We start from the raw sequence: 15,317 nt of genomic DNA, 5'->3' as shown, positions 1-15,317 counted from the left end.
AATTTAAGAAAAACTGACAATCAGACAAGTGAATTGTCAGCCATATTTTAACCTGACTAATGTATTCTTGGCTGGGTTTTTTTCCATATTAAAGAAGAGTTCAGTTGCAAAAGCTTGACTCCAAACAAAGAATATTCAATATAATACAAATTCCAACAATCCAAACAATTTATTTTATCAAACTCTCTCCCAGTGCAGTCATTCTCACTATCTGCCACAGTGCAAAAACAAAGGATCTTTTCAATATTTTTGGAAGAAAACCACAATGACTAAGAACCAAAATTGAAATGGGTGTTGCTTCAAATTGCAACATCTAGCAAATAAAAGGTTAAATAAAAGGACCTGCCTAACTATTGCTCACTCTTAGATCATTCTTTTTTAATTATTTGGACAATATCAGTGGTAAACATGGTGCAGGAAATGATGAGGGGGAAAAAGAGAACAAACTGTCCAATCTTTGTACAAGGTGGATCTAGAACTTGGCCAAGCTGCCATATTTAGTTTCCTTAGAACATGTGGTGTGTACCCATTTCTCCCCACCTCAAGCACTTAGAGGTCTGGTGTCACAACACGTCACTGGCTTTTAGGACATCTTGTGCTGCCTGGGGCCCTGGTCTTCTTCAGACGCACCTACCTCTGCAGTTTCCAACTGCCATGCTTGTGCGAGAAGGAACAATGTGGGGAAATTGATGTAACCAGTAGAATACTTGCTCTTAGCTTTTCTTGGTACTTTTGCAGCAAGTACATGGCTCTTCCCATCATCATCTCCTTAAATTTCAGCACATATAGCTACATTGAGGCTACATTGAGCTACCTGCACTTAGAGCTTAGATCAAAGAGATATGATCTAGCACAGCATCCATCCCTAAGAAACTCACAAGCAAGATTTCTAATGCCTAAAGCATCTTTAGGAAATGAGGCTGCAAACCACAGTGTAGGTTGGTACAGTAGCTCTAAACTGCAGAGACCTAGTCTGGATGTGTCTTCTGTCATGAGGGAAAAGTTTTGTACCCTAGGAGACGGCTTTGCCTGCCTGAAGTGACACTTGCCAAGTTTTGGTATCAAGCCTGCTGTGTTGATCCATTGTGACATGAACTCTAGACGCTTTTCATGTGTCTCAGGACCCTTTCCAAAACCACAGAAACCTCATCCAAGTTAATGCCAAGCTCCAGGCAGATCATGTAGAAACACAGGCTCGCCGCGGGCCCACGCACCGTGCGGAACAGCGCGACCGTGTTCTCCGCGGCGCCGTAGTGGGACAGCACGGCGGCGCTGCTGCTGAGGCCGAAGGGCACCTCCGGGACCTGTCCGGCCGCCAGGCGAAACTTCTCCGCTTCGGGGCTCTGCGGGTCCTGCGGGGCAGAGGAGGGAGGTGAGGGGGCAAGCGGATGAGAGGCCGAGCCTGAACGGGGCCCCGGCGGCCGCCCGGGCGCGGATACGGACACGGGCATGGATACCGGCACCGGCACCGGCGGCACGGGCACCGGCACGGGCACGGATACCGGCACCGGCACCGGCACCGGCGGCACGGGCACCGGCACGGGCACGGATACCGGCACCGGCACCGGCACCGGCGGCACGGGCACCGGCACGGGCACGGATACCGGCACCGGCACCGGCGGCACGGGCACCGGCACGGGCACGGATACCGGCACCGGCACCGGCACCGGCGGCACGGGCACGGGCACGGGCACGGATACCGGCACCGGCACGGGCGGCACGGGCGCGACACCTGCCGGCCGCTCGGTCCCGCCGGAGCGGCCGCCGCCGCCGCCTCCCGCGCGGGCGGGCTGCTCCGGGATCCCGGAACCCGCCAGGATGGTGCTGAGCCCCTGGGCACTCATCAGAACATAGGTGTAATATGTGCATACATGTATGTGCGTGTGTATGTAAGTGTGTGTTTATAAAATATATACATATATATAAACGTTGCCATTTTTATGCTAACATTGATTCTAGAGTCAGGGGGGTGCAATTTTGAACACCTTATATTATCAGTACGGTGGCTCCTTTTAAAAGGATATCTTAGGTAAGTCTTGTAAAAAGTAGCTAATTCAGGTACATCGAAGGCGAGAAATGTGCAATTTCTCATATTTTGAGGTCCATTCTCTTTCTTGCAGAGAGCATTAACTACTACTATCCTTTGCCTGTATTAATGCCTTTCTTGCTGTTCCCATTCTTAACTTTTTACTGATGTATTTTTGATACATCTATTCATTGGATATAAATTCTCAAGACATGGTCTCTGCTTGGAAATTGGTTTGTTTTTCTTTTTAGTTTGAACGGTCAGCTCAGCTGTTTGTGAGCCCGGAGAGAATGGAAAACAAAATTCTTTGTTCATTCCAAAGAAAAACATCTCTCATGACCTGTTTTGGAAATGCCAGCACATCAACATTGCTCTGGTGAGAGTGCTAAAGCCTAGGGTGGTAATAATCTCGCTGAGTTTTGGAGCATTCCTGGGAAACCTGGGGTTTAATCAGGCTGAGCATGGCTCTTTCTCAGAGACACGCGGGGTTTCTGGAGCAGTGTGCTCTGTTTCCATCACGGCATGCTGCTCCCAGTCAGGGACGCCGTGCTCATTATACGGGAAGTTTGCCGAGCCACATACTGCAGTGAACTGAAAGGCTGTAGCAGAGAAATAATTTACGGTGAGCAGAGAACATGGGCTTTTATTTGGATGAATATCCTTTCAGGCCTAGAGCCAAGCCTTCATGGCACACATACATCTTCATCTACTGTTAAATGCAGCCCGGTTATGCTTCAGGCACTGAATGCCCGAGATGTGGCTGGCTACTGCCTCGTGCTCCTGGCAGCTGGGGCTGCTCGGCAGCAGCCTCCTGTCTGGCTCTGAAGAATGCAGTCCTGCAGAGGGAGGTCACTGTGGCACAAGACAAAAGGAGCCGTGTCCCTGCTCAGCTCAGGAGGAGGCTCTGGGTACAGCTCTGCCGCAAGCCCAGCCAGCTACCCTGGGGAAGGAGGCGTCTCAGCACTTTCATTCTGCGTGTGCATATTGCCTGGCTGCTTTGCACAGCTTTATCGCTGCAAGAGCAGCCCCCAAGGAGCTCCTATTGCCTGCAGGCAGCAAAGTCGAGGCGGCTGGTGCTCTGTGATCAGTGCTTACAAGGCCTCCGGGGCATAAGCCTTCTGCACTCACAGACTGGTTGATGCTTGCACTGCAAAGGCAGCACCATCGGTCCTCACTCTGTGGTGGGCTGTGAGATGTCCTTGCCCTGTACCAAGAGCATGACGCCCTCCCTAGACTGCCCTCCAGCCCCAGGCACAGGGCAGAAGGAGGAAGGTGCTTGCAGAAGGACCGGTTTTTGAAAGTCTGAATCCTTCTCTGACATGAGGTAGTGTGTGGACAGCAGAAAACTAGAACAGAGGTCAAAAAAAACATGGAAAAAGGTGCAACTTGGGGACTTTAAAGTAATAAGGATCCTGTTAAACACGCTTCTGTTTTACAGTGCTGCTGTAGCTGAATAAATAGATTCCTTTTATTTTCTAAGGAAAAATACTCATGCTATTTGGGGGGGGAGGGGGGTGGTAAGGGACTCAAATCTGTCACTCATTTTTGAATTCAGTGGAATTTAGATAAAAAGAGACAGATCTCAAGGGTATCTACACTGGGAAACAAAGAAGTGAAACAGAGACCATGCCTACATCCTCCCTACAAAGAGTCTGCAGCCTGAGCCCAAACCCTCTCTGACTTCAGTGGACCTGTACTATCACTTCTCCCTGAGACTTGGCTTCCTCATCCCTATCACACAGGCAGTGCCGTACTCTGCCTTTGCTGACTACAGCATGCACTGACGTTTCCATTCACCCCTCATCAACACTGTTTCTCTACCATGCATGTTTCTTTGTTTCTTCCCTTGCAGCATTTCCTTCTCTTCTGCTCCAGGGCTCCTACAACCTCCTTCATCTTCATCCCTTGCTCTATCTCCTTTTCCATGCACAGACCAAAATCCCTGTGCTTTCTCTGTGTCCCATCACCTAATCCCTCCACATGCCTGTCACAGCCCCAGCATCTTTTGGGACAACTGCTGCTTTGGTTTATTTTACACCACATCCAGCCTCATGCTCACATAAGAGTGGGATAGAACTCAAAACTGGCAGAGGGGAGGTGCTGTGAACAAACCTGGAAAAATCCAATGACTGCCACCTCTGCACCACTGATGAAGGCTTCAGCATCTGGGATCTTGTTTAACAGGATGGGTTTGTCTGTGGCGCTGGCTGTGCCTGCAGAGCAAAGGCCAGGTTTGGGCAGAGTGTACACAACGACCAGCTCAAAGAGGATCCCCCCAACACACACACACAAGCATCCCGACCCTACAAGCTCACCCACATACCTCTCTTGCAAGTTCTACACATTTGTGCAGCATACCTTGGATAAGGAGGACTCCCAGATTTTCCCCAAGGCAGGAAAAAGCTCACTTACTGTGGGACGCAGAGTCACTCCCTTCAGCACACCCTGCTGGGGAGCATCTGGTAAGCAGGATAACAAAGAGACACGGGAAGACAGATGTGCCCATGGTACCAGCTTGCCTTCTCCTCACCATGCCACCCTGCTCTGGTCCTCTCCTCGGCGAGAGACACGTCAGCTGCTGTGGGGACCCACAACCTTCCTGGGGTGGTGGGAAGGGAGCAGCTGGCCCAGAGCAAAGCCTTCAGCTCCTGAGATAACTGCCTGGCTGGAGAAAGCCCCTCCCTGCCGTGCAGGAATCGGCCTTGGAGAGCTGCACCAACACCGCCGTGGTGTGTCCTCACCCACAGCACTGGACTTCGCAGCTGCCCTGCACCTTTGTGACCAGACACCCCAGCTAGGTTAAGAACATCCCTCTCCAGGTGCTGGATTCCAGAGGCTGATGTTCCCTTGTGCTTGGCCAGCAGGCTAGTCACGAGGACATGCAACTCTTACATTAGCTCTGGGGAACAGCTGCTATGGTAAGTGCTAAACATGAGAGGGGTATGTTATAGCTCCCTGGCTGATTCAGCTGCCATCTGGGAGAGGTGGGGGCTGTCTACCCCTGGAGTCTACCCCCATCACAGGCCAGACTTTGGGCTTCAAAGGATTAATGGAATCCCTGAAGGAAACTGTTCTGAAATAATTTGCTTATAGACTAAGGCTGCTGCTTTGAAGGAGGAGGGCTATTTCCCTGCTGAAATACACTCATAAGCCTTCCCATACTGCATTCTTCACACACACATCACTGAGAAACATGCTCTAGAAAAGAATGTGACACTCATGCAGAAAAGAAGAAAGAAACTGGTTTTATTCTCAGACACTGAAGTCTTGTTACGACATCTAGCTGCATTCCCCCTGACTGGCTTTGCCTGCACAAGGATGGATTTTAACAGGGTAGGGCACCAGATACAGACCAGGAGACCATTGTAAGTAACTCTTTACAATGAGTCAGAGCACATGGCAAGTGTAATTCAAGATAGGGATTTTCCAAGGACCAGTCCACCCCTGCCAGGTGATCTTGTTTCCTCAAAAAGGCACTTCCAGGACTGGAGTTGGTATGGAAGAGTTGGGGACAACAGGAGGAAGTACTGGGGGAGAGGGAGAGAGATGTTTCCCAATTTAACCCATTATGGTGTCATGATGGGGTGGTGGTGAGAACTGTTGGGTTGTTTTCAGTGTATCAGAAGAAGCAGCAAAGGCCTGGAGATTGGTGCAGGAGGCAAGGGGATGGGGGAAGGCAAACTGGGTGAACTCATTCTGTCCATTCCTTCTTGATGGACAGGTTCCACTCCCAGGTGAGATGGTCGTGCTTGTCATCATCCGTGAAGAAGGATTTGTTGTGATAGGTGCCTCGAGCCAGCATACCCTTAGGAGCCTCTTCAATAGGCGTCAGGAACTCGTACTCCTCTGGCCGCGGCCCATAGCTGCCAACCATGAACGTGGCTTTGTCCACTAGGAGAAAATAATCCACAGGGAATAAGCCCCTCAGATGGGGAGTGATAAGGGAGAGAGGAAGCCATGAGTAAAAGAGCAGAAAGGAGATGGGGGGAAAAGGAACAGCCCGTGTCAGCAAAGGAGAGGAAAAATCAGTGGATTAGTGAAGCATAAGGACAGCTGGAAGGATAACACAGATGGGCAGGCAACTCATTTTGTACACTCTCACATGCATGCACTTGTCCTGGTTTGAGACAAATTTGAGAGAAAACGGAACATTTTGCCTACTAAAAGGGCATGAGTACACCCAGTATATGGCTCAAGATCTACTTTGATTTCCCACTACTTCTCCTTACTGGTGAGAAGACACCAGTTACGTGTGCTGAACAGGATGCTGAAGCCTCAGAGGTGGTTGCACAAAAATGCATGTGGGGGGTGTGTGTGCATAATGGGGCTTTCTCTACCTTGTCCAAGAGCAGCACTGAGGAGAACCCACAGGCAAATACAGGGCCCTGCACACAATGGAAGTTTCATAGAGCAGGTCTGAATTTCACCAAGTACTTCTGAAGAGCTTTCAGAGGGTGGGAAGCTCCACACAGGCTGAGCCACTGCACAGCAGGTGGAGGGGAAGAGAAGAGCTCTGTATGGAGAGGCAATCTGTGGCAAGCACTGTCCAGGCAGAGTCTCTGTGGACTTCACTGCTGCAGACAGGGGTGTAGCATACAGATATCAGAGCTGGCTTATACTGAGCTCACACAAAACAAGAAACCACGGTCCTGGGTGAAGCAGGCTTACACATTCTGCTGAGAAGCCACCTCCTGAGTGTTAGCCCAGGGTGGGACTTGGCACCAAGGGAGCCTGTGTCCCAGTCCAGGCCTGCAGGAACACTTGTTCCAGAAGAGGGAACACACAGGTAGGAGCAGTGTTGTGCATGGCATGCAGGGCTCTTACTCACCCTTCACCCCTGTCCGGTAGGTGTGCTGCACATATTTCAGTCCTGACACAATGTCCCTGTTTACCTGCAGGAAGCAACCAGAAGTGTCAAGAGAAGAGTTTTGGTTCTGTATCTGTTGATTTTCCCCCTCCTTAGGGACATACCCATCTTGGCTCCCTACCCAAGGGAGCCTCAGCACAGGGCACATCGTACAAGTCCCTAAAACATCTTCTCCATAGGTACCCAAAGACCTTTTGCATCCTCTGTGCATCTCCTGCACTTCCCCATCCTTTGCTCAACCTTGAAGCTGACTGGAGCACATCAGTAAGGTTCTCAGGACATGCTGATGAGGAGAAAGAAAAGTGAAGCAGGGAGTTCCTGTTTAATAATTTTCATACTGATAACAATACATGGGTGACTAGAGTCATCCCTTCAGCCCCAATGGGTCGGCAGCTTCCAGGTGTCCTCTAAGCTCCATGGGGAGCTGGCAAGTTTCTTCTCAAAAGACAGAGGGAGAGTTTTCATAATCTTTTCTCAAATCTCCCATGGATAGCTTGAATGTATCCACTGCTGCTCCCCTCCAGCACACACTGCCATCCCACAGTGTACACTACTCAATCTGAAAACAAGATGGACAGATCCTTTTACATACCAGGGTAGAATTCACACAGTATAAGCCTTACAAGCCATGGAACTGAGGGAAGGAATTAGAATAATTTGTCTGGTTTCAGGTATCTCTGGTCAACAAGGCACAAATACAGATGGAAATATTTCACAGCACAAAAGAGAGCTGGAGGTGTCTCAGGGGAGAGCATTTGGGGACATTCTTCTCTGAGACAGCAAGCCTCAGAGAAGAAGGGAAATCCGCCCTACAGAACCCACAGTATTAACACCTTCCCTCATCTGTCTCAGGAGAATTATCTTTCTTCCTTTTTTGCCTTCTCTTCCAAGCCCTGCTTTGAAGCAAGCACTTGCAGAGATGATCGGTTCAGTGCTGGATGCCACACTGCAGGATGGTCAAGTTTCATTTTCAGCTGTAAACAGAAGAAATGGCTGACACACTGATTAATGGGAGTGAGGGAGATATGAGCCCATTTAGGTGTATCACGACCTGAAGAATTCAGGTATCTTCAGCCAAATGCTACAATATTTCATTTTTTTTTTAATGTGTACATGAAGCCCAGTATTACTGGCTTCATACATAGCCATTCTCTCTTCTCTTCTCTTCTCTTCTCTTCTCTTCTCTTCTCTTCTCTTCTCTTCTCTTCTCTTCTCTTCTTCTCTTCTCTTTTTTCTCCCTGTTCATTTCCACTTAATGTGAAGTAAAGATTTTTCAGTGGCTAAAAAGCAAAACCAAACTCAGCCAAAACTACCCATCTGGCTTTTAAACCACTTGTTGTTTATCAGTGTGAGCAAACAGAAACCAACTTCCTCCAAGGGGTGAACAAGCAGAAGTGATTTCCTGGAGATACTTCATCCCTTGTTGGGTAGAACAACACCTGAAGGTAGGGGAGCTTTGCAAGCATTCAGCTTTTGGGAAGGCATTCTGTCTGGCTCTAGTTATCTGATAGACTGACTGCCACTGACTGGCCTTAGCAACTGATAAGAAGCAACTGGAAGGAAAACAACTCACTCTGAAGTGGATCTTAACTCTGTATTCCACCCCTTCCTTTAATACGAAGGTCTCTTTCTTGAGTGCTTCGAGGTCACCTGCAAGAAGAGAATCAAGCTGTCAGCTAGGGATGTCACAGCCAGGAGAGACCAGGCACTGAGGGGAAGATGGGGGTGGGGCTGCTGTCAGAGATGAGCATCCCTTCAAAGGAGGACACCTGTAAAATGAGTACAGAGGCATCTGTGTAAGATCGTGTTGTGTGACCAAATACACAGAAATTCCTGGGTGTTCGTATGTATCTGTGCCCACAGAAGATAATGCCTCAACAAACACAGGTCTAAGTACATATACACAAAGATGTTTATGCACAGACTTGTTGCTGAGCATTCGCAGGAGTGTGTGTAAGCTCCATGATGCCCAAGCCTGGCTTGGGTGAGAGGAGCGTGTTCCACAGCTCCTGCCCATCCTGGAAGGTTGCCTGGGCCCCGCAGGGCTCTGTGTGGTTTTGGGCAAACAGGAAGCCTCTCTGCCTCTCCAGGCCCAGCTTCCTCTCTCTGCAGAAAAGCCCTTATAAGGTTCTCTCCCCGTGCCCCCAGGAGCCGGAACTGCAGTATTGCTCGATTCTGAAGTTTCAATACAGCCTGTTACCCAAATGCATGCACATCCCTTTTGCTCATGAAGTGTCATTGAAAGGAAGCAAGCAGAGATGGTTAAGAGAAACCCAGGAGCTCCTAGAGCAGTCTAGATGAAGGAAAAACTCTCAGTATTTTCCTCTGTTACATCTCCTTCTTTTTTATTCATATATGTATACCTTAAAATAAGAAACAAAGCTAAGATGACTTCAGAATTCCTCTAAAACCCACTGTAGCATCCCAAGGACAAACTCTCTTTTAACTTGGAGCATGCCAGGGCTTTTGCTTGTTCCCCTCTGTGGCCAAGGGCAGAGCCTGTGCCTACCTGTAAGGTCCATAGTGATTGGTCCTGGAGCAGAGTCACATACCAGAGTGAGTCGGGTGACCACCACATTGGGAGCTGTTGGGTCTGCAGGTAGGAAAAGTCAGGGGGAAGCTGTCAGCTTGCAAAATCAAATGCAATCAGAGGGGAATGACACTGAAGAAACAGGGATGCCGTGCCACACAGAAACTGCATTTCATGAAACACCCAGTAATGCCAGGCTTCCTTAGCACAACAGGACCACATGTCTACCCAGACCTTCCACATGGATCCCTCTGGCCTTCATCAGAATACCTAGAGGTGGTATTTCCACTGCAGAAAATTTCCTTCTTAGAATCCTTCTGAGCAACAAGACCACCTTTCAGCATAGGCTGATCCCTTCATAACCCCCAAAACTCCTCTGAGACTGACACATCTCCCACAAGTCCTTTTCTGATGCCAGCACTCTCCAGTAATCTTCCTAATTCCCAACACTCAGAGCATCTTCTGTGCTTCCTTTATCTGCAGCTTTCCACCTGCCCATCCCCAGTGCTCCAGCACAAGCAGTGTATGTCCCTGGCCAAAGAAGGTCCATCTTCTTTGAAGCAACAGCACACTGTTGCAGCACATCTCCCCAGTCCCTCCCTATCAGTGTTCCCCAGCCTACCTACTACCACAGGTCCATCTCCCAGCAGGGACTTCTTGTACTTAGCGAGGCTTTCATCATCCTTGTCCAACTCTTGCAGCTCCTGCAGTGTTTTCTGGGGAGGAGGTTTGTAATTGAGCTTCCCATCCAGCTCATCATCATCATCCTCCACATGAGGTTCTTGCGTCTTCTCAGTCATGGTCACTTGGTCTGGGTGACAGAGGAGGGGGCAGTCAGTGAGATTGCTGTGGATTGGGAGTATGGGGGCACTCACTCTGAGCACAGTGTGGCCCAATGCCCCTGACAGGCAGGCACGCACCCAGTGCCAAAGGCCGAAGGCAGCGGGATTCCTACAGGCAAATGGCGACGGTGATCGGCTGCAATCCAGACACTGCTGTGCTGATACTCTGGCTCAAACACAATCCCCCTCTACCCCCGCTCCTCTCTCCCTGCAGGCACCACGCGCACACGCAGACCTACTCCATTCTTCCCTCCCAGGGAGGAGGTGCAGGAGCAGAGGCTGAAACCAGAGTGATTTACAGCCACTCTGCAGCACAGTTGTGGCCGGCAACCCTGCAATTACAAGCCATCGCACAAGGCTTCAGTGCTCGCCGGCTGTCTCGCACAAAGAGCCGCTGCCACACACCAGAGCACAGGGAAACACGAATAAAGCCAAGGACAGATGTTTCGTTCACCCTCTCCTAATGGGTTAAAAGCCACATTTCACAGAAAGATCGAACACCTGACAGCCACTTCCTTAGATTAGCAAGTCAGCTGAAGCTCTCAAGGAAGCGGGCAACATAGCCTGTCTGCTGGCATTCCGTGTGCTCCCACTAACAGCTCACTGCAGGCACCCACCAGGACTCCTTCCCACTGAGGAAGGAAGCGTGATGGTGACCCCAGAAGAGCCAGGCCTAACCGTGCTGCTCCAGTGGTGCTCTTGGGGCGGAGAGGCAGGAGAGCCGAGCCGCAGTCAGCAGTGCTGGGTCACGCACCGCTGAATGGCACCAGGGCAGCAAAACTGCTTGGGTGGCATCCCAAATGGGAGCCTGAGCAGGGAAATAGCAACCAATGGGCAGCCAGAGCATGGGGTGGGGGAACAGGGGACAGGCAGGAGAGGTAAGCAATGATGTGCCAGGTGCCCCTTAGTCAGCTGCCCGCCTCGAGGAGGCAGCCATATGGTCCTAGCCACCTTCACACTCTTCAGAGAAAGGCTGAATAACAGAGCAGTGTCCTGGTACAGTGGCAATTGTCACAAATGGCCAAGCCATTCCTTGTTTTTTGGCAGCAAGACGATTTGGTCAAGCTACACAGATCATTCAGTTCATCTTCACTTATGCTTCTTTGAGACTGTCTCTACTAAAAAGTCCCCTTTTGCTTGCTTATTTGCAATTTTCCAAACAAACCATTTGTCTTTTTCTGCAGCTGTGGCCTTAACATTTGTCCCTGCTCCCAAAAGTTAAACTGGGAGCTAATGGGATAGTTTTTTTTTCATTTATTAAAATAGAAAAGAAACACACACACCAAAAAAAAAGAATTAAAAAAGAATGAACAACTGTTTAAGGTGAATCATCAAGTGGCGTCATGCAACTCTGACTAGTATGCAGACCTCTCAGAGCAATTCCAGTCCAGGGAAGAAAAATAATCAAGGAGTGGTACATTGGCATGCTGCAAAGGGACAGAGTAGAACTGACCAGCACACAAACAAGAAGATTCAGTCAAGTATTCTAACTGAAGATAGCCATTGCAAGACGACTTTGCAATTTTGTGGTGAATGAGGAACTAGTACAGAATGGGCAGATGGGAAATAAAAGGGAATCTCAACCCAAACAAATAGGAAAAAAAACAGGTCCCAGCAGCTGAATAACCCTGGCTCATGCCCAGCTCTAGGAGTCTGAAGTACCCAAATACCATAGGAAAGGCCCTTGAGCTTGTCCTCACAAGAAAGGAAACCAAAAGCTTCCTCCTGAAAGCAGCAATTACACATGCCCCACCACTCTGTGGCAGAGTCCCCTTCAAAAGCCTCACAATCCCCTCAGTGCCATTCCACAGGAGGAGGCTGTGATTAGCCGACAGCCACTGCCAAGTCTTGCCTTCCACTTGGGCTCGAGCTGCAGGTCTGAGCACTGACCTGAGCTCTCTCACAATACCAGGCTGCATCTGCTGCCAATGCAAGCACAGACCACAGCTGCCTGCCCGCCCCCAGCCTCCCATGTCTACTTCTTGCAGTTTAGCACAGGAGATGAAAAGAGGCATCTCTGCCCACATGCAGAGAAAAGGCAGAGTCAGGAGTGGACCAGCTGGCTGCTCCTCATCCCTCAGACCTTCCCTTTGCACCACACATGCCGCAGAGACCGTCCCTGCCAGCCTGTGGGGGTGGCTCACTTGAGGGGGAATGCTTTTAGGTTCTGAAAACCGCCCAGAAAGGTGGACAGACAACCTGCCATGCCAATAGTGAGATCCTGCAGGGAACAAGACCAGCCAGGCTGTCTGGGATGAACAACCTCTGGCTCACAGGCGCCTCAGGATGGCACCGATCAGATCAAGTTCTGGCATTTTTCCCCAAGCCAAGGACCTGATGCTGCCTTCCTGCCAAATTCCAAGGCAGGTGGTGACCAAGAGGAAAGCTCCCATCTCAGCAGCTCCTGCCCCTGCTTGCTGGTGCCCACTGCAAGCTGAGACACATTCCTGAACTCAGGCACCACTGCTTCCCCAGAGACACCATGTTGCTGTTGGGGTTCCTGAGTTTCTGTGCCACTGTCCGGGCCAAAGGCTAATACTGAGTCCCCCATTCAGACCAAGAGCCTCACTAAAATGAGAAAATTAACCCTACATTGCTCTAGCCCACAGTCCTGTGTCACCTGCACCCCTGAGGCCTGGCAGTACCCATGAAACAGCAGGGAGGGGGCAAGGGCAGGGTTAGGGATCCCTGTTAGAGAGATGGCTGCAGGAGGCAAACAAGGAATCATGCCTTGGCGAGAGGTGCGAGTCTCGCAGCTGGGTTCTGCCTGCGCCGTGGATAGACAGCTGCCCTGGCACCTGCAGCGGGAGGGGGCAGTGACAAGGTGGAGGGTAGGCACCTCCTCGCCCCCCCATGCCTTCACGGGGCACAAAAAGGGCTGTCGGAGGGGCAGCATTTTACCTGCCCTCCGACTGTTCATCACTCCTCCAAACCAACCCCTGGCCGGGGGCTTATCTCCAGGAAGCGGGTTTAGCAGGGAGGAAGTAATTTTCCGCGAGGGGGAGAAACACACCGCACTCAGCAGCGCCCCCAGCCCTGGCCTCCCCATGCCGAGCCCCGGGGTGCGGGGACACAAGGGTGGCCCATTGCCCGGGTAGCACGCCGCAGGGATGCACCCGCCGCCAGCCGGGCACCGCGGGGCCCTCTTCCCTTCCTTCCCCTGCCCTCCGCCCCAGCGCAGCGCGGAGCCCGACTTCCCCCGGGGCGCAGGCAGGCTCTGCCCGTCTCCCCGGGCAGGAGCGGGCACCGGCGGCCGCGGAGCGAAGGCGCGGAGCTGCGCGGCGGCAGCGCGGAGCGAGTCGGGGCGCGCCCGCTCCGTTCTCCTGCCCGGCTGCCCCCGCACTCACCGGCGGAGCGGCGCTGCGGCCGGGGTCCTCCTCTGCTGTCAGCGCTCAGCCTCAGCTTTGGCAGTTGGAGCAGGAAGGAAGTTGGTGAAGAGAGGAGAAAAAAAAAAAAATAACACTCACACGCAGCGAAAAAAAAAGAAAGAGCGGCGGCAGCAGCCCACCCGCAGAGGAAGCCCTGCGCGGCCCCGCATGCTGCGGCGCTCCGCCGCCTGCCCCGCTTTGTCTGCGCCCGCCCGGCGCCGCGCTGCGCTCTTTTTGCGCAGAGGGGCACAGGGCTTTGTCTGCGAAGCTGAGCCCGGCCAGGGACGCGGGAGTGCTCGCCGTGCGCGGCTTCGGTCTGCTGTGCCTGGGAGCGAGGGGGGCGATAGCTTTGTTTTTCCCCCCAGGCTTTTATTTTGTTTATTTTCCTGGTGTAATTGCGGTCGATTTCAAAAACTGGCGCTGATTTATACCGATTAAAATATGCGGAGAATCAGGTTGTGTATTCCCGCGTACGTGAGAAGATAAGCAGTATTGCAAAAGGAGGTTCTTATGAACCTCATTTTTCCTGCTACCTGCTGCACTTAATCAGCTTATTGTTCCCAATTCCCAGCCGTTCTCACACAAGCAGTTTCAAAGATCAGCTACCTCAGGAAGAAAAAGCTCTCATTTCCCAGGGTTGCTTATATGATCGAAACGATTTTACACCTCTTACTCTGTGAAATATCAGCAGAATTCCTCTCTCTTTGCCCCTCATGGAGTGCCCAGTTCACCAGTCACATAAATCCTTCATGTAGATAGTCATCAGTGCACAACAAGTAGATCATTGGTTTGCAAACAACAAATCTGGGCCTGCAATGACTGACAGACTGCTCTTAATGCATTTCCAACAGCAAAATAAGCAAAGCATATCTATTGCTAATGGGCTTACATTCACTGCCTCGGATCCACACGTCCATTAAAAGTGTTTATTGTACACAAATTTTTAAAGGTTGTAAACAACGGAGGGAAAGGAATCTTCATCAGGGATTAAAGATCTCAGAAGAGGGGGAATGATTTTTCCAGGCAGATATTGCTTTTGTTTAGGTTATGGGTGGCACAATGATCCTTACCTCATAAATTTCAAGGGAAAAACAGAGCATATATCTGTCTGACAATGGATTCCCATTTATCAGGGGCTATAGCCTCAGAAACATTTCAAGCTTCCATTAATTAGTTCCACCAGCAAGAAAAATTACTTTGTTCTCTGCCACTATTTTTCACTGCTACACACTAACCCTTCCCCTGGGCCAGCACAAGGGACCTGACTTGAATACAGTAGATAAATGAGTTCAAATGGTACCAAGGAAAAAAAAACATGTAAGCAAATGTGTAAGTATATATTGGTGAGTTTTCAACCCAGGTAAGTTTCCCCATACTTGTTTATAATGGACAAATGTGGTTAAACCTCTATGCCAGCACCAGTGGCTGAGTGGGATGGGGATGAGGAAAGGACAGAGCAAATTCTTTCAACTACAGTGCCACTTTATGGCAGCTCATATTGTTCATGTAAGCAGTCCTGGCCTGGGAAAGCTGTGAAGAGTTGGATGTGTTAACTATGGAAAGATTTAAGGAAGCCCCTGTGTATTGTACAACAGCTTCTTGTCTTGGTTTCTTTGCTGTCTGGACAAAGTCTCTGATTTCAGTTTAGAAACTGAACACAGCTGGGAGGAGGTGTGGGTTGAGG

General features: G+C 50.6%; 2 protein-coding genes across 7 annotated transcripts in view; both read right to left on the bottom strand.

The window, feature by feature from the left end:
• ERP27 (endoplasmic reticulum protein 27) overlaps positions 1 to 5,100 on the bottom strand; it is a 32,595-nt gene extending 27,495 nt beyond the window's left edge. For all 5 annotated transcript variants that reach the window (XR_014951833.1, XR_014951834.1, XM_085568549.1 and 2 more), the window contains exons 1-3: positions 4,439 to 5,100; positions 4,139 to 4,239; positions 1,215 to 1,352 (exon numbers count right to left, since the gene is read on the bottom strand). Coding sequence is in view for 3 of the 5 variants with exons in the window: in XM_085568549.1 (XP_085424675.1) it covers positions 1,215 to 1,352; positions 4,139 to 4,239; positions 4,439 to 4,559 (360 nt within the window). In the remaining 2 variants the exon portion in view is untranslated. The remainder of the gene's footprint in view (positions 1 to 1,214; positions 1,353 to 4,138; positions 4,240 to 4,438) is intronic.
• Positions 5,101 to 5,255: 155 nt separating this feature from the next.
• Positions 5,256 to 13,839, bottom strand: ARHGDIB (Rho GDP dissociation inhibitor beta). 2 transcript variants are annotated; one of them, XM_021552748.4, is made up of 6 exons: positions 13,613 to 13,839; positions 10,046 to 10,234; positions 9,403 to 9,486; positions 8,467 to 8,543; positions 6,855 to 6,918; positions 5,256 to 5,917 (listed from the first exon to the last, which is right to left on the bottom strand). In XM_021552748.4, exons 2-6 carry the CDS (start codon positions 10,221 to 10,223, stop codon positions 5,718 to 5,720), a joined length of 603 nt encoding a protein of 200 aa, XP_021408423.2. In that variant the 5' UTR covers positions 10,224 to 10,234; positions 13,613 to 13,839; the 3' UTR covers positions 5,256 to 5,717. The 2 variants fall into 2 exon arrangements, with proteins under 2 accessions (XP_021408423.2, XP_085424681.1); XM_085568555.1 differs by having other exon boundaries at positions 10,344 to 13,674.
• Positions 13,840 to 15,317: the final 1,478 nt, after the last annotated feature.

This window comes from Lonchura striata, chromosome 1A (genome assembly GCF_050655825.1).
Source record: "Lonchura striata isolate lonStrDom1 chromosome 1A, ASM5065582v1, whole genome shotgun sequence".
In the NCBI taxonomy this organism is placed as follows: Eukaryota; Metazoa; Chordata; class Aves; order Passeriformes; family Estrildidae; genus Lonchura; species Lonchura striata.
The sequence above is the reverse complement of the archived record's forward strand: the minus strand, read 5'-3'. Positions and strand labels throughout refer to the sequence as shown.